Here is a 23,314-nt window from a genome sequence, read left to right as displayed (position 1 = left end):
ATGCTAATACAGAGAATTGGATGGGGGGCAGGGAGTAGGCCCTGTGATTTTATGAATGCAGTTAGATGATTATCAGATTATTGATCAGTGTTCATCTTGATTTACATAGAGTGCTGCTGGCTTAATTGGTCAACCAACTGATTTTGTGACTTTTTCTTTTTTCTTTTTCGCTTGTGTGTGTTTGTACAGACGTGGCTGTGGAAGGAAGCGGAAAGGGACCCCAGTGAAAGTGTGCGATCGTGTTTTTGCCACAGAGGATGACGAAGAAAGCACCTCAGAGCACAGCTATTGCCCAGGTAAGGACCTTTGCTAACCGAACCTTTGGTAAAGGCAACATGCAAGTGTGTCAAACAGCGCTGCTCAGGTCACATTGAGCTAGATTTGCACGTCACACTAGATGGCATTCATGTGCCCTTGTCCCTGTGTGTTACTGTACAAGTCATCACAGCTAGACAGGAAAAGACATGTAAAGTAGTTCATGACTGAGTATAGTGTACATGTATTTGGTATGTTGGTGTCTATGGGCTGTGAGTACAAATGACAGTGAAAGCCTATGATGTGTTATATGGGGGGGGGGGGGGGGGGGGGGTGTGAAAGGACCAACATGTGTGTGTGTTTGGATCTGTGTGTGTTAAGGCATGAGGGTTTGTGTATGTGTGTGAGTGTGAATGTTGAGTATGTTTACATGATGAGTGTGTATGTGTGTGTTTTAGGTGAAGGTCAGTACCAGGGGGGAGAGGGGGGCAGGCACAAACTCCCTGCTCCAGAAGGCCCATACTACATAGCAGACTCTACACAGCTCTGGTGAGGGAATTGAAGTGTCTGTCTTTGTGTGTGTTTGTGTTTGTGCGGGATTGGATGTGTTTCTTAGTATGCTTGATTGTGTATTTGGTGATGTGTGTGTGTGGGGGGCTGAACATGTGTTTGTGTGTCTGGGAGCCGGGGTACTTTTGAGAATGCTGACTGTGTGTGACTGCCTGTGTTTATTGCAACATGTTTATTATAGCAAGGCCGATGGAATGTGTGTGTGTGTGTGTCTGTGTGTGTTTACTGCAGTGTGTAGTTCAGCTGATGGTATGTGTGAGTGGGTGTGATTTTGCTGCAGTGTGTAGTTAAACGCTTTATGTGTGCATGTGTGTGTTTGCGTGTGTGTCTGTGTGTGTGTTCTTGATTCCAAAATGTGTAATGTTTAGACCTACTGAGAGTGAAAAGTTTTTCTGTTTGTCTTTTGCCCTTTGAGAAATTACAATAGCATTTTTGCTACCATTTGTTCGTGTTTATACATAAGAAAGAGTATGTGCTTCTGTCTACATGGAAAACAGTAAGAGAAATAAGCAGAAATATGTTGGTGTGTGTATGTATAAGTATGGGTTGGGTGGTGTGTGTTTATGAGAAAGAGAGTAGGCATAATTTAGGTGTGTGTGTGTGTGTGTGTATGTGAGTCATCATAGTCTTGGTGTGGGTGTGTGTTTGTTACTGGTAACGCTTTTTGTGTCTGTGTGTCTATGTGAGTAATTAATGATGGTTGTGTGTGTGCGTGCATGCTTGTGAATGTGTGTTTGCTCATGTTTAGTAAGTGACCATGCCCAGTGTGCGTGCAATTGCTCATACATTTAAGTTTGTGTGTGTGTGTGTGTGTGTGTGTGTGTGTGTGTGTGTGTGTGTGTGTGTGTGTGTGTGGGGCGGGGGAGGGGGGGGCTTGACACTGCACTGCTGACAGTGAGTAGTGTGTGACTGAATCTTTCAGCTGATGGTGTGTGTGTGTGTGTGTCTTGAGTCTGTGTGTGTGAGTGGGTTTTTGTGTGAAAAAGCGGAAGACCTGCTGACTTAGCTGTGTGTCTGTGTGTGTGTGTGTGTGTGTGTGTGTGTGTGTCTATGTGTACACGACTTATCATTTGGATGAGTGTGTGTGTGTTCTGGTGATGGAGGGTGTGGGCGTGCTCCACTTATGGTGTGTGTGTCTGTTGCTGATAACGAAAAAGTGTGTGTGTGTGTGTGTGTGTGTGTGTGTGTGTGTGTGTGTGGATGGTGTGTTGATCCGTGTGTGAAGAAAAGATGGAGGGAGAGAGACAGTGTTGAGCTGTGAGAGTTTTGTGTGTGTTGCGGGCTTGCTGATTACTTGTGTGCGTGCGTGTGTGTGTTCGGTGTGTGTGCGTGTGGAATTGCTGATGGTTTGTGTGTCCCCCTTTGTGCTTGTGTGTGTGGATGTGGTATTTGTGATGTGTGTGTGTGTGTGTGTGTGTGTGTTGTGTGACTTGTATTTGCCTACTGCCTGGCCTTCTTCTGTGTTTGTGTGTGTGCGTGTGTGTGCATGTGCATACATTGAGCTTTCTCTCTTGTGTGTCTCAGTGTGTCTGAGCAGGGAGAGGAGGGGGACAGCGGTGCGCGGGGGCCCATTCTCTACCCCCCCACCCCAAACTGCCGCATCCGTGAGGTGCATTGTGGGAATCAAGTGCGGCTGGTCGTCATAGCAATCCGCGACATCACTAAGGGAGAGGAGATAACGGTAGACTACAGTCTGACTGAATGGGGCGAGAACGCAATGGTGAGCCTCACCGTAACCATGGCAATAGTAACCATGCCTGATTTATTTTTCCCCTGCGCTCTCTCTCTCTCTCTCTCTCTGTCTCTCTCTCTTTCTCTCTCGCTCTCTCTCTCTCTCTCTCTGTCTGTCTCTCTTTCTTTCTCTCTCTTTCTCTCTCTCGTCCTCCAATCTCAGCTCAGCATGCTGCTAATAACAATCAGGCTCCATAAGGCTCTGATTACTGTGATCAACAGTATAACACGTTTCTCTTACATTACTCTTGATATTGTTATTTACTGATGTGTTAAGCAGTTTTTTTTTTTTTTAAATATGCACCAATCAATTAATTTATTCAATGATTCATTTGTTTATTCATCATCTTAAACACAAGTAGTATAATGTATGTTCTGTGAATATACAGTGACTGAGGCTGGGATGGTTACAGTGCATAAGAGCATCTGTGGCCATGGTAACAGCTCAGTAACCGTCAGGTGAGGCGGTCATAATTATGTACTAAATATGAATATGCATGCCTTTTTCGCAGGGTTTCCATGGCACTGTGCCTCCGGCCGGTTTTGAGTGTAACTCTGACCCTGAAAATGGTATCAAGAAGGTAAGACTCCTGTTGACCCGGCTCGTGTGTGTGCCAACACAGTTTTATATCAGATTCTTTTAAACCAAAAATAATACTGCAGTGTTGTGTTTATGAATTACTCAATCAATTTCACTTTATCTTTCTTTTCTTCTCTCTCTCTCTCTGTCTCTCTCTCTCTCTCTCTCTGTCTCTCTGTCTCTCTCTCTCTCTCTCTCTCTCTCTCTCTCTCTCTCTCTCTCTCTCTGTCTCACAGGAGGATGAAGCAGGGCAGGTGCCCGTCTCCGTCTCTGAATACATCACACCATCCTGGTCCCTCTCTCCGTCCTCGTCCCCGCTGTCCCACTCTGACGGCAGTGACTCTGACTGTGAGGAAGAGGAGGATGAGGAAGAGGAGGACGTTGATGGTTCTGGCCAGAGGGGTCGCGCCCAGCATCGGCAAAAGAAGCGCAGGCACCCCTCCCTGGCCCTGGCCTCCGGCTCCATCTGCCCCGGCTCTGCCAAGAAGAAGCCCCCCCAGCAGCGTCCCCCAGGCCACCCTCCCGGCTGCTCTTCCTCTGCCTCCTCCATCCCTCGCTCGCTGCCATCCTCTCCGCCGCAGCATCCTCACCCAACGCGCCCGCTCTTCAAGTGCCCGGCGCCGGCCGTGGGCGCCAGTAGCAGCCACGGCGGCGTGCACCTGCGCATCCCCATGCCCTACAAGCAGTGCTGCGTGTACTGCGGCCGTCACTTCCGCTCGCTGCAGCGCCACTTGGACAAGCACCACGCCCACCAGCCGGACGTGAGGGCTGCCCTGGAGCGCGCCCACACACAGCCACACCCGTCAGCCCACCCCCCACACCTCCACGCCTCCCTGCCTTCCTCCTCCTCCTCCTCCTCCTTGCACCTCAGAGACGGCTCTGCCCCCGGGGGAGGAGCAGCTGCCTTGGTGCTCCCGTCAGCCCCGCCCAGACACGCCCCTTCTCCGAACTCCAGGAGGAGCCCCGCCTTGTCCCCAGGCCCCCGTAAGAGCCCCGCCCCCATAGCTACAACGCCACCCAGAAGGGGTGGGGTCCCTGTGTCTGTGCTGAAGAGGAGCCCGCCCACACAGGTGGTGAACCCGCCCAGGAAGGTGGGGCGTAAAGTGAAAAAGGAGAGAGAGGAGGAGGTGGAGGAAGCCGAGAGGAGGCCCAAAGAGGAGGAGGTGCCCACCCCCATCTACATGGAGCACAAAGAGGTGCTGGAGCTGCAGCAGCAGGTCTCTCATCCACATCTACCCCCAGCTATTACTCCAGACGAGGAGGATGACGACAACTGCATGGGCGACTACGACAGTGGAGCTGATGATAAGAAGGACATAATTAGGTATGGATTTCCCTGTTTTTGTGCTGCCTGTAAAACCCCCTCGGCGGTCTAGAAAACACAAAGAGATCACAGAAGTCAGGTCTTGAGTGTATTATCTGTGTCACACCAGAGCTGAATTGTCAGTGCTGCTAATACTTTAGTATGTTGCATAGACTATAACTTATACCAAAGCAGCTGGAAAAAAGTTTTAATGTTTCTGTCTTTCTTTCTTTCTCTCTCTCTTTTTGTGTTTCTCTCTTCTCTTCTTCGGTGCAGTTCTCGGCGGCCCCACATCATGCCTCTGCTCTCGTCGCTGTCGTCTCTGGTGCTGTACCTGCGTCGGCTGCAGCACTCGGCCTTCATCTCTCTGTCGCGCTCCCCACAGTCCGCCGAGGCCTGGCGCCTGCTGTGCCACTCCAGCCTGGCACTGCTCATCCTCTACAACCGCCGGCGCGAGTGTGAGGTCTCCAAGCTCACCATAACCGAGTACCACGCCCGCATCACCCCGCAGTGCCCGATCCCGGTGCCCCCGGGTGCCCCGCCGGCCCTCACCCCGCTGGAGGCCTCGCTGTCGCCCTTCGAGCGCCTGGTGCTGCCCCACCTGCCGCGTGTAGGAGTGCAGGGGAAGCGCGGCCGCGTGCAGCCTCTCATCCTGCCGCCGCACTCCGAGGCGTGCCTGGACATGCTCCTGCAGACGCGGCCCGGCGTCGGCGTGGACCCGCTCAACCCGTACGTCTTCGCCCGGCCGTACCACTCGCCTGCCACGCCGCTGCGGGGCACAGACCTGCTGCGCAGCCTGGCGCGCTCCAGCGGCACGCGCAACCCCCGCGCCCTCACGCAGACCCGCGTGCGCCGGCAGGTTGCCATCCTTACGCAGCTGCTGCTGCTCAGCGAAGGCGAGGAGGAGGCACAGAGGGGCACCTCCGTCCAGCGCCTGGAAAACTTCCTGCAGAGGGAATACCACGTGACTCAAAGCTGTGCCGGGATTGGCCAGGACCCGGGCCTGATGGGGCTGATCGGGCGCGTGGTGCTGTGCGGCGAGAGAGACGGAGTGCTCTTCAGAGGGATGAGCCTGCACCACATCTGCCTCGAGCTGGATGGTAAGACACCCATGCAAAGAAGAAGACGGATGGGAAGTCAAAGGTGGAGGGAAAGACACTGAAGGAGGGAGAGAGGGAGAGAGCCAGAGATGGAATAAGGAGAGGTAGAGAGAGATCGAGTATCGAAGGTCTATGTTCAAATGAAGGAAAGGGGGAGTGGTGGAGAAAGAATATGGGCAACATGACAGGAGATACAAATATGAATGTTGAAAAGAAGATATAGGAGGAGGTGTGGAGAGAGAAGGAAGGAGAAGAGATGTGCTGGGAGGGGAGATTAGATGGGTGAAGGTTGAAGAGGAAGACCATGCAAGATGAAAGAAAGGGTGTGAGGCGGATAAACAGAGCCACTAAAAGAGTGTGAAATGGAGGGAAACACACACTAAGAAAGCTGAAGAGAGGATTAGTCATGAGTCTCCAACAGTGCTAATTAACGTGCAGTGTAATAACAAATTACCTCTAATGAGAGATGCAGGGTAACTTATTTAAGGAGTGATTTTCCAATGAGTCCGATTAGTAACCACACCTCTCATTTTCCTCCTTCATTCTGACTCCTTTCCATCTCCCCTCCCCCTTTCTCTCCTTATCTGTCCACTTTTTCATCTCTCTCTCTCTCTCTCTCTCTCTCTCTCGCTCTCTCTCTCTCTCTCTCTCTCCATGCACAGTGATGTCAGGGAACTCTGGGGACTCCTTTTCAGAGGAGTCGGATGGAGAGCAGGGGAAGGAGAAGATGGTGTCGGTGACCCCGGCAGCCATGATTATGATGAAGAAGGGCTCAGCCAACGGCAAGTCCCCGCGGCCTAAGAAGATGAACGGAGCATCGCCGTTCTCCCCCGGTCGCAAGAGAGGCTCGGGTCAGCCCAAACCAGGTGTGTATTTGTTCGTGTTCGACTGTTTGGGGTTTCTTTATAGATACGGCTGTTCTTGTGTGTTTTCACTGGTGTGTATTTGTGTGTTTGATGTGCCTCTGTGGGCACAGGTGTTCTTGTACATATTCAGTGTGCTTGTGTGTGTACAGTATGTGCGAGTGGGAATTGGAGAGGAAGTTGGTTCAGGACAGTTCTTGTGCTCTATGATGGGAAAATTAAGAGGGGAAAGAGACAAATATGTCTGGTACCACTGAAATGTGGGTGTCTGCATGTGTGAGGGAGAGAGGGAGAGAGAAGGAGTGGGTGTTTATGTACACGAGAAAGAGATGATTCTTACTGTGCGTATCTTGTGGGTGGCCGTAATCATTCGTGTGTGTGTGTGTGTGTGTGTGTGAGAGAGAGTGGGTGAGAAGAAGGGTATATGTTTGTATATGAGCGATGCAGTATATGATCAAGAGCATAAGTCATCAGTGAGCATGAACATGCCTCTTTTTTAGTTTGTGTGTATGTCATGTTTGTGGAAGCCCTCATCCTGACTCCTCCTCCTCTTCCGCTCTCAGGGAAGCGCGGCGTGCTGAAGCGACCCTGGTCAGAAGCAGAGCGGACGGCCGTGGAGTCCCACCTGACGCGGAACATCGCCGAGCTGCGCGTGCCCGCCAAGGCCGACTGCGAGCGCTGCCTGCAGCTCTGCCCCCTGCTGGTCAGCAACCGGCGGGACTGGAGGGCCATCAAGTTCTACTGCCACAACCGCATCCAGCTGCTCAAGAAGACCCGGCAGAGAGAGGGCAACAGCTCTGACCCCCTGCCTATCTGTTGAGGGAGAGGGGTGGATAGAGAGAGAGAGAGAGAGAGAGAGAGAGAGAGAGAGAGAGAGAGAGAGAGAGAAAGAAAGGAAGAAAGAAAGAAAATCCTAAAGAGCAAGGGAGGAGAAACATACAGATGGATGAGGAGAGAGTTGTATGGGCTGTCTGAAAAAACACTTTTCCCCCCCACATAATGGGTAGTTTAAGTGGCCAAAGATTCCACCTCCATTTTGGTACTTGTACGGTACATGAAATGGTATTTTAGGGTCTCAGAGTTACACTGAGACTGCTCTGGACTTGGTGTCCAATCAGAATGCTGACAGTTACGATACAAGAAAAGAAAAGTGACGCTTTGTGCTACATGTTTTTACTAAAGACCTCCTAATATGTTGCTTTTTGAGTCTTGCGTAGAGGAATTTAACGGAGGCAGTAGCTGCTCTCTTGACTTTGTTGTAGATGTTTGTTCAAGTCGTGCTGCTCCTGGTATTTTGGAGTGTTAACTGGGAGAATCTGGTCTGACACATGCCTCTGACGCAGAGACCAAAGGACTCAGTCACAGGCATACTCTCGGTGTGAACTGCTGACCGTTTTTTTTCTTTTCACAATGAACCGCCGTGAGAAGATGAAGGATGGAGATGAGGAGAAGGAGCTAAAGGATGAATGTTGACCACTTCTGAGATGAACCACAGAAAGACACTTCTTATCAATCACTCACTCTTCTTTGGAGTGCCTGGGCAGACCAAAGGTTTGCCACATGGCTTTAGAAATGTTATGTGTCACCAAGTGTATGTATACTGCAGATCGATCTTTGCGTTCTTATCATTTTATGTAATATTTTTTTTCCAAGTGGCCAGTGTAGCTTATATATAACTCTTGTGGACAGCTACTCCCTGTGGTGTACAAATGGATGTGCTAGTGGACATATTGCTGAACTTTAAGCCCTAAGGGCCCTCAAGACCATGAGGTCATCACAAGGTCACAATCACTTCACCCATATCGAACACTTAACCCAAGCTACACACCTCAGCCTCAGATACTTGAAGTAATTTTACAGTTCATGCCTTCTGTTACCATACACGGTTTTCAGTCCTTCTGCTAGTTGCATTGTATATATAGATATACTATTATTATTATTATTATTGCTATATCACCATAATTATTACTATTTAAGCTGGTTGTGTTTTTTATGGAAATATCTCTCCATTAAGCTGTACGTGTACATAAAGTTTTGTAAATACTACAGACATGAAAAGACGACAAGGATGAAACACACTGTACAGACATACGCTTCGATTATTTGTGTTCAATGGTGTTTTCTTTTTTACTGGTCTGTAATAAAAGTGATTTTGTTTTTGCAAATGTGAAGTTGTCAGGCCTAACGTGTCCACTAGATGGAGCTTTAACACTGATGCTGCACACTTTAAGAGTTAATCCAGCCAGTCATTCCAGCACTTGGATTCTAGAAACTCAATTCATTTTTTAGAAATCCATAAAGTTTGTCCGCTATAATCAAGTCGAAATGCAATATTAATGATGGACAGTAGATGGCACTCTGGAGTTGCATTATCAATATCAGTATCAAATAGCGGGGGATCCCATCTTCAGAGATACTAGCATGTTTCATATTGTCTTAAAAAGTGCAAGGAATAAAATACAATGCAAACATATTGAAAATATTGATTTATTCAATGGTAGATACATGATTGCAAGTCGTTCTCAAATCTTTGCATATCACTGTGCCTGGAATATGCAACGATGGTAATTCTATGATGTTTACGTTAGTTTATAATGAGCCGCTTGTGTCTACATCGGGAGGGGGTCCTCTTCCACGGAGTCCACCATTATGCACCGCCACGTTTCCACAGTAGCCCAGAACGGACAAACCATAACACTGGCTCGAGATAGGGCTTTTTTGCGTTGTTATGGCATTTGACAGTCACTGTAGGTACTCACACACACTTGTAAATGTGTATTTAGTATTAAGTATTAAGCTGGTTGCAATTCAGCAACCTCCTCGCGAGATATCACTAAAAACTACACACTGGACCTTTAATTATTATCATTAAGGAATTGCCTCTCTCTCCTTCCCCTCTGTTTGCCTCTTTGTTGTTTTCTCTCTGTCATGCTTCGTATAGTATACCCCCTTCCCCTGTGAGACAAACCTGGTTCTTGCTCAGGGTGACCATTAGAAAACGCCAGTGCACAGACCTTTGACTACGGTGACATTACATTTGAAGATACTCTTAACTTCCAAAATTGTCATGTTAACAGTTAACGGCTAAATGTAATGAGGAACAATATGGCTCATGCTTCATAAGGTACAGTACAATGATCACAAATTCACATAGCTCTGATAATGGTTCGTGTAGGAGTGATTAAGCCTCTGTGGCTTATCATCACCTACTCCAAACACAAATAGCATATTGTGAGAGGATGTTTGTCCCTTAGTCTGGGACTTATGACAGGTGTCAGTCCACCTGGCTGTTTGAAATATTTAAAGGAACACAAAGGCAATCCTTCTTCAACACTATAAAATGTTGTGAGTGTTAGTGCCCGTTCTGTCAATGTGTAAATACACCCCTAGCCTGCTGAGCCGCTTTGTTGTGGGCACAATAAGAGGTGGTGCTGTGTTGGCAAACAGTCCTGTTCCCCTTTTCATAATGGAGAACCCAAAAGCCGTTCTCATGGGTTAAAGGGACTCTGGTTTTCTTCTCTGCTGCTGTGGCACTGCACACCCCTACATACTCCGCAGCCTTCCTTACACCCACCTCCCAGTAGTGCTGTCCTGAGCCTAGTACTCCCATACACAAAACATGAGGGGAGAGTCTGTCATGTCCATGTATATTATATTTTCGCTGGTTGAGGACAGGACACTGTCTTTCTTTTCACTGTCAGTGAACGAGGCACTGTTTTGAAGTCATAAAGAGGTTTACTGAAGATGAGAACACAGTATTGGGTGTTAGTTATAAATTATTTTAGTGCAAAGGATTTTTGTTGGGTAGTTAATGTACCACCTGGCCGTTGTCCACATAGTCCACACAGGCCACCAAATAATACCTCACAATCAGAATCTTTCAGAAAATTCAACCTACAGAATCTTCAGTTTCACTCAAACATCTATCAAACTGCACAGTGGGTATGAAATAGAATAAATGTGTCGCCGCTTTTTCATACCAATGACCCATAACAATTTATACCAATTTCATACTGATTTTCATGTTGTATAGTACTCCCTACTGTCAACCACGGTGAAGTTCTCCAGTTTCAGGAACACATTCCCTTCCTTAAGTTCCCCAATCAGAGATGTCCTGCCCTAGTACTGAGGGTCTTTCGATACAAGTTTTGTCAAATTACAGTGGTATCCAGTTTTCCTTGTCATATATGCAGAAGTTGTAATTCCTTCCTCCTTACCTCTTAAGGTGCGCCCAACCATAAATGGAAATTTGCACAAAGTCTTCATTTCAGTGATTGTGTTACTCATCTTCAACAATGAAAAGAAACAGAAAGAATCAGACCTTACTCTCTCTCTCCCTGTAGACCCCTCCATTCCTCCTCACTGTCCTCTCCCTGTGGACTGACCCAAAGTGTGGTTGACACAGAGCACCTGACACTACAGACGGGTACACCCCGGTACAGATCAGTAAGGTACCGGTACAGATCGATACAGAACAGTACAGATGGGAACAGACCGGTACAGATCAGTAAGGTACCGGTACAGACCGGTACAGATCGGTACAGATCGGTTCAGACCGGTACAGATCGGTACAAATCGGTAGAGACAAGTACAGATCGGTACCGGTACAGATTGGTACACCCCGGTACTGTACAGTACGGTACCGGTGCTGATCGGTACAGATCTGTACGGTACCGGTACAGAACGATACAAATCGGTACGGTACCGGTACATATTTATGTGTACAAGATGTCATACATGTTTCTTATCTTTTGCAAGGCAACACTTACAGTTTTTTCCAATCATTTTCACTCTTGTCTCAATACTATGTACGCTTTCCCAAAACACTAAACACATCCAGCATACCAGTAGACTATTTGAGCTAAACTGTGGATATTTGGCCCTATGCTTACATACAAAATGCAGTCAATGACCACAAATATCAACCTAATTAGGATAGCAGCAGTCTACAAATGGCCTCCTATGTTGTGCAAACAGGTTTTCCTTAGTAGCCTAGACTATCAGGGACAACAAGGTGTGTGTGTGTGTGTAAATAGAACACACACTGCTGACTGCTGATAATTCGCACCCATCGCAGGAAAGGCAAGTCCCGCCCCTGGTCACAAAAGAAGTCAGGTATGCCTACTAATGTGGTAGACCCATCCCTTTGTCCCGAACTGAAGGCGTGGCCAGTGACAGACTATCTTCATTAAGCTTGCAGCAACGACTGCAGGGATAGTTGCTGCATTGTTCAGGGGCAGGTGACAATGTTCTTGAATGTGGGGATGTAAGTGTTCTGGGGGGTTGCATATGTATTCCTTTTGGTATGACAAGTAGAGCATAACAGGCTAGCCAGACAGCATTGAGTGACTTCAGTGGAATAAAAAAGGTTAAGTACTGTTTACCGTTGCCCGTGCAGAAATCAGTATAGGGAAAACTAACTATTCGAATTAGACACTGTAGATGGAAAGACAGTTTAGACGAGAAAAAGTATGACATAGAAAATAGGCTACTTCGTCACTGAAACACACAGGGGGATACAGTGTTACACATCGTACTGCGGCTCGCCGTCAGGGGTGCTAGACCTGAGGTTGCTCAACTTTTTGGAGACAACACGCTATTTATATATGTATACATTCATTGGAGTGTAGTTCAAGTTTAGTTGCTAATTATTACCTGATGCCACTTGCAATCTATCTTTCCCACACATTTGCTGTTTCTCTTCACCATCCTGTCCAATTAAATGGAAAAAAGGAAAACAAAAATGCTCAAACGCCAAATTTCATTAATTTCATCCATGGGAGTGCTGCAACTGATGAATTTTAATGTCTCAGGAACTTCTTAAGATTAAGATATGGTTTGCTTATACTTGCCAACATTCTTTGGATGTACGACAAATGTAGTTACATTTTGTCCATAGAGGGCGCTGCAACGGACACATTTCAAGATCTCAGGAACCGCTTACGTGAACTAAAATCTGGAAATTAGGTATGCTTATACCTGGCTACATTTGCATCTCCTAAAGTTCCATTTGGTTTGCTCAACCAAATGAAATCTTTCCTATTTAGTGCCATATCAGTAAATAACATTTAATGTAAAAAAAAATTGGTAGGGTTTAAAACATATGGGAGTCAAAATGTGGAATAGGTGAGTAACTGCACATTACTTTAAAACCACTATTCACTGTGTCTTCACAGAACAACTAAATATAGCTTAACCATTACATATTAAGGTCGGAGTATTTTTCAATTCTTGGAACTAGAGGCCACATGTTGTATCGGTTTTGCCAATACAGCAGACACTTTTAGAGTCCTTTGCATTTATCAGTCCATATTGGTGTCAGCCTTCTCATATCAGTTTTACCAATATTAGTGTAAATGCACCCTTTTCTGTTTACCCAACGTATGGCATGTTTGTTTAACTTAGCCCTATAATGCTTGTTGTATCATATTTGCTATGTGAGGTTTTGGGACGTTTACGTCATCATGATCAATACTTTCCTGAAAAACCTGTATCTTCTGCCCTCTGGTGGATTATCTGTGCACTGTATGTAAGTATTTTGCAGGGAAATCTTTGGCAATTTTGAAGAAGTTACTGTAGGAATAACATTTGTATTGTTACTTATATTTCATTAACAAAATTAAATGTATTGAAGCAACATATAATTATCAAATATTTCATACTTTATTTCATAGTAAAATCTTGCTGAAAATTGATTTATCAAATATGATACAGCAGGAATTTAAGGTAAATATAAGTATGAAATATGATACAGTAAGTATTTGAGGTCATTTATCTGAAATTCCCTCCAGTCTTTGCATTGCAATTCATGATGTTGACAGAAAGCTCATATCTCAGTAACTCTCTGATACGAAACCAGGTATATGGACTCAGGGCCCCTTCCTGTGTGGCCTCATTTGACCACTGAGGGGTGCTGTGATAAGCAGAAAGTTTGTTTTTGTTTTGCCAACGACAAGGCAAAATAAAAAAGTTGTAAAAAGGTTCCTGTTTGAAAAAAAAGTTCCATATGCAATGAGCAACATCTGTTTTTGTTTCTAAAACCCAAATATGATCAAAAAAACATCATATATGTAAATGACTACATTATGTATTTCTTTTTATTTAATGAAAAGGTCTAATAAACACAAAAAATAGAATTTTCTGGCTAACATTGAATGTGTCAGTCTTTATAGGGTTAAATTCCACACACATATGTATATGAATATATTATTCTGCCAAAACTGTTTTTATTTCCTAGTTTCACTTTATCTTTGCTCATTCCCTAACTTTATCCAGCAGTCATATTACCCACTGCTATGTGGTACATCTATTACCGCCTTAAAATTATTAATCCACAATCCCTGGTTATAAGATCATTTTTGTTTTTTTAAATCAATATTACAGTGATTTCTACTAATTTTCTTAGACCAGTAGACTGTCAAATTCGGTATTTGTGTATACTGTGTAATTATGTATGCAGAAATAGGAATTTCTCTACCATGGCAACAGAATAAATCCAGTGATTATTACTCAGCCTTGGGTGTGAAAAACAACAGAATGAAACTGAACTTTGGGTTAATTGTTTTGTATTTCTTTACTTTCTCCCTCTCTCATGCACTTTCTCTCTCCACCTTTACCTTCTTCCTCATTACACTCTCCTTGTGCAGTCATCCAGAGTAGTTCTAGACAGACATTACTACAGGCATACTCTAAAAAACATTTTACTGTTTCTATAGCAGCCTTTCCTTAATCTAGAAAAGCAATATCTAAACACTGTGTAGTTGTCACGTCTGCGCTGAGCCCTGCTCCTGCCACGCCCCCTCCTGACTCTGCACTCCTGACTCGCACACCTGCCTCAATCCCCTTCGCAATCCCCTGATTGCCTTCACCTGCCTCTATCGCCTTCCCAATCCCCTGATTGCTTGCACCTGCCTCAGTCACGTTCACAATCACACGAACATCGATCGCAGGCGTCACGCTCACGATATAAACTCCTCACTCTGCTGTCTGGCCTCGTTGGTTTTAGGACGTGAAATCCGACTCCACCAGTTCACGACAGCGATTCTTGTGACTTCAGTCTCGACTTCCAGGTTTTTGTGCTTCCTTCGTGTTTTTCTTCCGAGCTCCCGTGCGTCTGCAGGATATTCATAAAAAACCGTGTCATTAGTATGAACAGTTGAGACAACTTATCACTCTTTCGTCTTCCGGGTCACGACCTGGCAGGGAGAGGGGGAGCATGCGCAAAGACGCAAAGTCCAGTTCCTTATCCAATTCACCGTTACATGCCGCAATAGTCGAACTATCAACTGGATCGGATCGAGTTATCCAGGGGTGTTAGTCAGCGTGGTTACATGGATTCGAATAACTGCCTTAGTCGGACTGAAATCGCATTATCCGTTTCATGTAAGCACCTTAGTCGGATCGTAGTCGGACCGCACATAGTCGGACTAACACCCCTGGATAACTCGATCCGATCCAGTTGATAGTTCGACTATGTATATTGGGATAATAGCACTTGCCCTCAAAGAAAGCATAGTCCGACTAAGCAAAGATTCGAATTATACCATCATGTAAACACACTCAACCAAAAAGGAGTTCTAATCAACCCAAAATGCTGAATACTGGAAAACGAATGGAGACAAGGACCGTGGTTACATGGATTCGAATAACTGGCTTAGTCGGACTGAAATCGAATTATCCGTTTCATGTAAACACCTTTGTCCGACTATGTGCGGTCCGACTACGATCCGACTGAGAAACATTTACTAAATATCCTCTGAGTGACCGTGGTTACATGGATTCGAATAACTGCCTTAGTCGGACTGAAATCGCATTATCCGTTTCATGTAAGCACCTTAGTATATTAGAATATTATTATACACACATGCATTTGCATCGCGATGATACAAAAATATTTGTATGATTGCCAACGCATGCATGCTTTGTCAGTGCTTGACAAGATCTGCGTAATGTCCTGCGACAATCTGCCGGTGATTTCCTTCGCATGAGTGGTAGCCTACCCCATATTCAAAACCAGAGTAGGCTAAGTTAACAAATATTGCCTAGGAAAAGTTATGTGCGTGATAGCCCGGTGAGCGTCTACGCTCTGCTGTGCAAACGAAATGCTATGAGTGTTTTGTGCCACTTAAAATATTTCTAAATTTCGCCAGGGGGACTATTTTTCGGAATATTGAGATTTCGGAATATCGGGCTTTCGGAACACTGGGCCGTCTCCCCTGACCAATACCTGTCAAACTCGGTGATACTATTCACAACTAATTTGTCCTTCATTTTATCAAATATGATGAAATTTGGTATTGTGCCCGCGAGGCACGCGTGAGTTTAGTTGTGTTCAGTTATCTGGCGCTGAAAAAAAACACGAATAAGTACTGTCAAATCAGAAAGCAAATCAGCTGTCACTCAGCTATTACCTGACCAATACCTGTCAAACTCGGTGATACTATTCACAACTAATTTGTCCTTCATTTTATCAAATATGATGAAATTTGGTATTGTGCCCGTGAGGCAAGCGTGAGTTGAGTTTTGTTCGGTTATTTGGCGCTGCCCTCTAAAGACAGAGACGTGACAGGTGGATCGAGATATTTTCCCGTAAATACCTTTACCCAAATACCTTTATAGACAACATCGATCATACACTCCCATTGCACTCAAACAACCACACTCAAACGAGGAGATATTGTATCAATTAGCCTATTATGTATTGTATTAATTGCACAGAGTTCCAGTGGCGCATGCAGCCGTACGCACTGTGCGTACCTTCTGCTACGCGAGAAGAAAAAAAAATATATCATGAACGCATATTTATTACAATGGGGAAACTATAAAATCGGAGTACAGACAACTAATGCCCAGCGTTGACGATGCAGATACAGAGCTGGAAACAGCTAAATGAGTTACGCAGTGAACTTTATCAAGCCCTGGAAAGTTCGGCAAATTTCTACCCAAACGTCCTTGCGTCCTGAAGGTCTTGTATCTATCTACGAAAAGACTGACTGGACTTGCTCTCATGAATATTCACACAGATTTGGAAATCGACAGCGAAGAAGTACTAAAACAATTTGATGCAACTGGCAGAAGGGCAATGCGTTTAGGCTGTAACCCATTATTTGCGCGCGTGTGTGAATGTGCGTGCGTTTCTCTCGCCTTTTATCTTTCACCTTTGAATAATGTAACTTATAAACACATCGGCCCGGCAGAAACAAACAAACAAACAACCCAAGAGGCAACACGCATTTCTGGACCGATGAACAGACGCGATTCATGCTCAATCAACTGTTGTTGTTATTGGTAGTGGTGAAGAGGTCAAGCGGAAAGGGCTGTATCACCACTAGTTGTAATGAAAACAGCGCCACCTATCGTATCGGATATGACATGCTTTCGGCCAATGATTCGATTTATTCACTGCCATGTATATTGGGATAATAGCACCTACCCTCGAAAGAAAGCATAGTCCGACTAAGCAAAGATTCGAATTATACCATCATGTAAACACACTGACTGTTATCCCTGTTTTCGTTTGTCCCCCCCCCCCCCCCACTGTTTGTTTCCTCGTTTTCCCGTTCCATGGCCATCAATACAATCTGTTTACCTTTATTTCTGAGTCCTGACCTTAAAGTCCAGTTTAATCCCAAACTGTAATGCTCCAATGAAACACAACGGAGATAAAATTAGCTGTTGGCCTTGACACTTTACATTGATCAGAATACAACTGAAGCACAAATAGCTATGTATAGCTTTAACCCATGATTTGGCAAAAAGGTTCAATTGCTTTAAAAATAATAAAACAATTATATCAATATAATTATATAAATGTTTGTAATGAAAAACCATTCATCACAATTTAAACGTGGATAATCTGAATCCCAACAGAAGAGGCTTCAGAAACATACCATATAATATAAAAATTACATTTACAATGTACAAAAGATATTATGTAATCATTTCAATTTGTTATATAGCCCAAGGATTTCTCAGCTTGGCCAATACAATTTTATAAATGTTTTATAAATACCAGATAGATAAACCAATGGCTACACAATTTTTTTTTTTTTCTATTTCTCTTTCTTTTTCTATCTTCTCTTATTTCCATTGTGAACCACAACATGTATGATTTGTTCTGTGTCTAGATCAATCTGTCCCTGTGTATAGGTTAATACAGATATCCGTTAATTTGGGATTCTTAGAAATATGCTTTATTAAGCAACACCTTTTTACAAAAAATATACTTAAACTATTTTCTGAATAAATTCACAAGCTCTTCATTAGTTTCGCAACTGTCTGTAATAATCCATTAGTGTTAGCAAAGAGACCCAAATCTTTGTGATAACAGAGAAGCAGGCAGCCATCCTGAGGAGCTTGAGGCACTTCCCGACGTTCTGTCAGTGTGTTCCTGCAAAGCCCTACAAACCAAGACTGCTTGACAGAGTGTGTTTCTGATACCCTCACCTCTCAGTAGTGCTGTCCTGAGCATAGATATATGAAAATATATCAAAATAGATATTTTTTAATAACATTTATATATAAGGTATTCATACAAAACCAACACCAAAGACTTTTTGGCTTTTACCTAATTTATTATTCTTCTGGTGCTTCTTGGTGATGGTCTTGATGGGCGTCCACTTCTTGGCAGAGTTGCGGTCATGTTGAATGCCCTCCATTTGTAAATTATTTGTCTCACAGTGGATGGATGGAGCTGGAATCTTTTGGAGATGTTCTTATAGCTTTCCCCAGACTGATGGGCTGTCAGTACCTTCTTCCTGATGTCCTCGGATATCTCCTTTCCTCTCGGCATTGTTGATCTGTGTGGGTACACCTTGGCACTACAGTAGTTTGGTAGGTTTCCTCTCTCTTTGAATCTGTGTTGCCCAACCCTTTTCCTAAGGATGTCTCATTTGATTGGTTTGCTTAATTGACTTATTAAGCACCCAAATGTGTTTCACCGAATCTGTTACAGTGCCTTCACACGTACGCGCTGGAATGCGTTGATCCAACGGATGGCGGAGGAGGAGTCTGGCGCATGGGGTTGTGTTGATACCAGAGACGTTATAGTGAGATTGACAGGTCAACAAACCAATCACGCCACTAGCAAGCTGTTTACCTTGTGAGTAGTAGCATGCTAACATTACGGTGCAAACCCATGACAGCGACGCGATACTCTTCCATCGCTTTGAGTGGGCGTGGTGTAGCGTGTGGAAATAGCATAATAGACTGGACTAAACAACGACACCAAACAATCTGATTGGTCGCCCAAAACGGTGGTCTACGTCACAATGGATTGGCTCCCTTTGAAATGTATGGGATTTAGAATATCGCATTGCTCGTAACGGTGTCATGGGTTTGCACAGTTAGATAGGTGGCTCAGACACCCCGCAAATCCTATCAGACGTATTTTTCAATAAAGTGTTTTTTACATTGTACAGTGTCTATTTCTCGGTAACTTAAAAAAAATCTAAGCAAAAAAAAGTCCAACAAACAACTTTTAGGTACAAATACGACCATCTACGGAGTTTGGTCCGCCATCTTTTTTTTTTTAGCTTCCCGCTCTTTAGACGTGAGCATAAACGCAATCTGATTGGCTAGCGCCTGTGCTGTCAGTTATGCATGAAAGGTAATTTGATTGGCTGACGCATGCGTTGCCTCTCGAAAAGTTGAACATTTTTCAACTCCTGCCGCAAGCAACGCATGAAATGAAATGCAATGCAACGGAACCCAACGGAGCCACATTTCAGTTCGGCAAAGGATGACGTCACCCCATTCAAAGTGAATAGGGGTCCGTCAACCTTGACGGATCAATGCATTCCACGCGTACGTGTGAACGGCACCTTACCTACTTGACTTCACCAATGCAGCTGGGGGTTCACTTACTTTTGCACATACACTAATTCCATGTTTCATGTAGTTTTTTGGCTACTCACACAATTCCCTCTAAACAAGTACATGCAATTGATAAACATAAACATGACATTTCATATATGGTAAACTGGTGATGATAAAATAGAAAAATCATGGTAAAACAACAGAAAACTTTAAACTGCTCAAGGGGTTCACATACTTTCAAGCAGCACTGTATACAGTCAGGGACAAAAATATTGGCACCCCTGCACCTGTCAGATAATGCACCACTTCTCCCAGAAAATTGTTGGAATGACAAATGCTTTGGTATTCACATGTTTATTTATTTTGTTTACATTGGAACAAAACAAAAAAATCTGAGAAAAAATGCAACACAAAACACAAAACTCCAAAAATGGATTGGACAAAATTATTGACACCCTCATATGTGGTAGCACACCCTTTGGAAAAAAATTACTAGAATCAATCGCTTCCTGTGACCATGAATGAGTGTCTTACAACTCTTTACTGGAATTTTGGACCACTTTTCTTTTGCCAACTACTCCAGGTCTCTCCCAACTGCTGTTTTGAGATCATGATCGTGCATTTGAGAAAAATATCAGCGACGGAGAAAATTGGGATTATTTAAACTGCTGCCCAAACCTGACGATCACAGTTAACCGTACTCTGTCTGGTACACTGTCTATATTTGCGGAATACTTGGCTGAAAAACGGTGGAATGCTTCCTGTGTAGTGTAGATTCAAATAAACAAAGGTTTTGCCAATCCAAATGGGCAGTTTGTCTAACTAACCTTATCAATTATTTACCACAGCATAATGCATGTTCGTAATTAGGTGAGCACTGTATTGCAATGTAGCTACTACTGTGTTATACGGCTCACCGGCTGCACTCTAATAGCTCTGACTCTCCATGTGTGTGTGAGCTGTGGAGACCAACCATCTGATACACAAGCAACATTCACCTGTCCATTGCCTCCATCAGTGACTGAAAGGACCGGAGGGGTGCCCATCACTGATGGGGGTGAATGGAGGTGACAGAGAGGGCGAATTTACAATTTAAAATCAATTAAAGTTTGTTTTGGTGTCATCAAGAATGTAATAGTGAATTATTATTAATAATATAGCAACATGAATATTTATTGTTATTGTTTTCCCACCTTTCAAAATTAAGTGAACACTGGCCTACTCATACCAATTCTTTCCGTCAACAAAACAGACAAACTCTCCAGTCTGCCAGTGTGATGTTTTCCAGTTTAATTCACATGTTTCCCTTCTCCAGCTCCCCTACTGAGGGATCTGACACTCTGTCCCCGTACTGAAGGATCTGGATCTCTGTCCCCGTACTGAAGGATCTGGATCTGCTGCTTCTAGTAAAGCAGAACTGGAGTTTTGTACTCGACAGGGTGGTGCCAGCGCACCTCTACTGATTCAGTGAAAGCAGGGGTGAGTGAACAAGACAGGATGATCGAGGACCCCATCCAGACAGACAGTGGACCATCAGGACTAGACAAGGTGAATGTCTCAGGAACTGAAAATGGAAAGAGAGGGTCAGATTTACCCACGTAGGTTCACGTCTATGCAGTCTTCATTTACTGATATGATGTTACACTGTAATAATATACCACCTATGGTTCATTAGGCAGCAATGGTAATTGGAAGAAAATATGAATTTATAAAATCTAAATGACAAAAAAGACTGTATTAAATGCCTACTATCATAATTGTCTAGATATTTAGAAAACCTAGGGCATTGTTTTCAAGAGCCCCCTGTCTACATCCCTGCGCCAGGTACAACAGAAAGAAATATACAGTACCAGTCAAAAGTTTGGACACACCTCCTCATTCAATGGTTTTTCTTTATTTACATTTTTTTCTACATTGCAGATTAATATTGAAGACATCAAAACTATGAAGGAACACATATGGAGTTATGTGGTAAACAAAAAAAGTGTTAAATAAACCAGAATATGTTTTATATTTTAGATTCTTCAAAGTAGCCACCTTTTGCTTTGATGACAATTTTGCACACTTGGCATTCTTTCAAGCAGCTTCACGAGGTAGTCACCTGGAATGGTTTTTAATTAACAGGTGTGCCTTGTCAACAGTTAATTTGTGGAATTTCTTGCCTTCTTAATGTGTTTGAGACCATCAGCTGTGTTGTGCAGAGGCAGGGTTTGTGCACAGTTCTTTACAGTGAATAGGCCTATTCGACTACAGTTCTAATCCATATTATGGCAAGAACCACTCAACTAAGTAAAGAGAAACGACAGTCCATCATTACTTTAAGGTCAGTCAATCCGGAATATTTCAAGAACTTTGAATGTATCCTCAACTGCAGTCGCGAAAACCATCAAACGCTATGATGAAACTGGCTCTCATGAGGACCGCCCCAGGACAGGAAGACCAAGAGTTAACTCTGCTGCAGAGGATAAGTTCATTAGAGTTACCAGCCTCAGAAACCGCCAATTAACAGCACCTCCGATTAGAGCCCACATAAATGCTTTGCAGAGTTCAATCTCAACATCTCAACATCAACTGTTCAGAGGAGACTGCGTGAATCAGGTCTTCATGGTGGAATTGCTGCAAAGAAGCCACTACTGAGAAAGAACAACAAGAAGAAGAGACTTGCTTGGGCCAAGAAACACATGGAATGGACATTAAACCAGTGGAAATCTACTTTGGTCTGATGAGTCAAAATTTGAGATTTTTGGTTCCAACTGCCGTGTCTTTGTAAGACGCAGAAGAGGTGAGTGGATGGTTTCTACATGTGTGTTTCCCACTGTGAAGCATGGAGGAGGAGGTGTGATGGTGTGGGGGTGCTTTGCTGGTGACACTGTTTTGTGATTTATTCAAAATTCAAGGCACACTAAACCAGCATGGCTACCACAGCATTCTGCAGCGACATGCCATCCCATCTGGTTTGCGCTTAGTGGGACCAGCATTTGTATTTCAAAAGGACAATGACCCCAAACACACCTCCAGGCTATGTAAGGGCTATTTGACCAAGAAGGAGAGTGATGGAGTGCTGCGTCAGATGACCTGGCCTCCACAATCACCCAAGCTGAACCCAATTGAGATGTTCTGGGATGAGTTGGACCACAGAGTGAAGGCAAAGCAGCCAACAAGTGCTCAGCACCTCTGGGAACTCCTTCAAGACTGTTGGAAAACCATTCCAGGTGACTACCTCATGAAGCTGATTGAAAGAATGCCAAGAGTGTGCAAAGCTGTCATCAAAGCAAAAGGTGGCTACTTCTAAAAAGATCTAAGAATATAAAATATTAAAAAAATTCTGGTTTGTTGAGCATTTTTTAGTTTACCACATAATTCCATATGTGTTCCTTCATAGTTTGGGTGTCTTCAATATTAATCTACAATGTAGAAAAAATACAAAATAAAGAAAAACCATTGAATGAGAAGGTGTGTCCAAACTTTTGACTGGTACTGTATATATATTCTTTATTAATTCGATTGACATTGCAGGCAGGTCATTTGGAACTTTGAGAATTACATGCCAAACCCAAGGGCATAAACCACACTTAAGTTTCTAATTCTATGAATAAACAGAGGACTTAAGGTCAGTATTCAAAAATCTTTGGAATAATGCGAGGAATAAATGATAAAACTGTCAAACAAAAATTGACCATTGGGCTTTGTGGAGTGCCTTGCTGAGGGATCGGGGCATGGCGAGGTGAACATGCTAGCTTCTTGGCGGTGGATTGCTTCTTCAGTGCCTTGGTCAGGGCCTGAAGGTCCCGCTGCTCTGCTGGGCCCAGGTTGAGGAGCACCTACAACGCTGTGCTCTGCAGCAATCAGGACAGGCCAGGAACCTCCATCTCTAGCGGGATCCGTCTTCCGCTGGGCCAGGCCTTCCCAGCAACAGCGGGTCTGCTCAATGGCCCACTCCAGTTCCTGGATCTCTCTCTTCATTCTTCGGCACAGCGTTCTATCTCACTTCTGACACCAATGTGGCAAGCTCACGTGGAAGAATGCGCAGCAAAACTGACATCTCACTTCTCAAGGCAGCTCCTGTGCCCCATACACCATCCATGACCCCAGGAGT

The 23,314-nt window shown here is 44.3% G+C and overlaps 1 protein-coding gene across 2 annotated transcripts in view; it reads left to right on the top strand.

Moving 5' to 3' along the window:
• si:dkey-117m1.4 overlaps window positions 1-8,875 on the top strand; it is a 16,531-nt gene extending 7,656 nt beyond the window's left edge. For both annotated transcript variants that reach the window (XM_012818880.3, XM_012818881.3), the window contains exons 2-9: window positions 190-296; window positions 714-804; window positions 2,350-2,545; window positions 3,069-3,137; window positions 3,373-4,460; window positions 4,716-5,539; window positions 6,202-6,405; window positions 6,966-8,875. In XM_012818880.3, coding sequence (XP_012674334.1) covers window positions 190-296; window positions 714-804; window positions 2,350-2,545; window positions 3,069-3,137; window positions 3,373-4,460; window positions 4,716-5,539; window positions 6,202-6,405; window positions 6,966-7,222 — 2,836 coding nt within the window. In that variant the 3' untranslated portion in view covers window positions 7,223-8,875. The remainder of the gene's footprint in view (window positions 1-189; window positions 297-713; window positions 805-2,349; window positions 2,546-3,068; window positions 3,138-3,372; window positions 4,461-4,715; window positions 5,540-6,201; window positions 6,406-6,965) is intronic.
• The last annotated feature ends 14,439 nt before the right edge of the window (window positions 8,876-23,314 follow it).

Source organism: Clupea harengus, chromosome 22, assembly GCF_900700415.2.
Source record: "Clupea harengus chromosome 22, Ch_v2.0.2, whole genome shotgun sequence".
NCBI classification, from domain to species: domain Eukaryota; kingdom Metazoa; phylum Chordata; class Actinopteri; order Clupeiformes; family Clupeidae; genus Clupea; species Clupea harengus.
The sequence above is the reverse complement of the archived record's forward strand: the minus strand, read 5'-3'. Positions and strand labels throughout refer to the sequence as shown.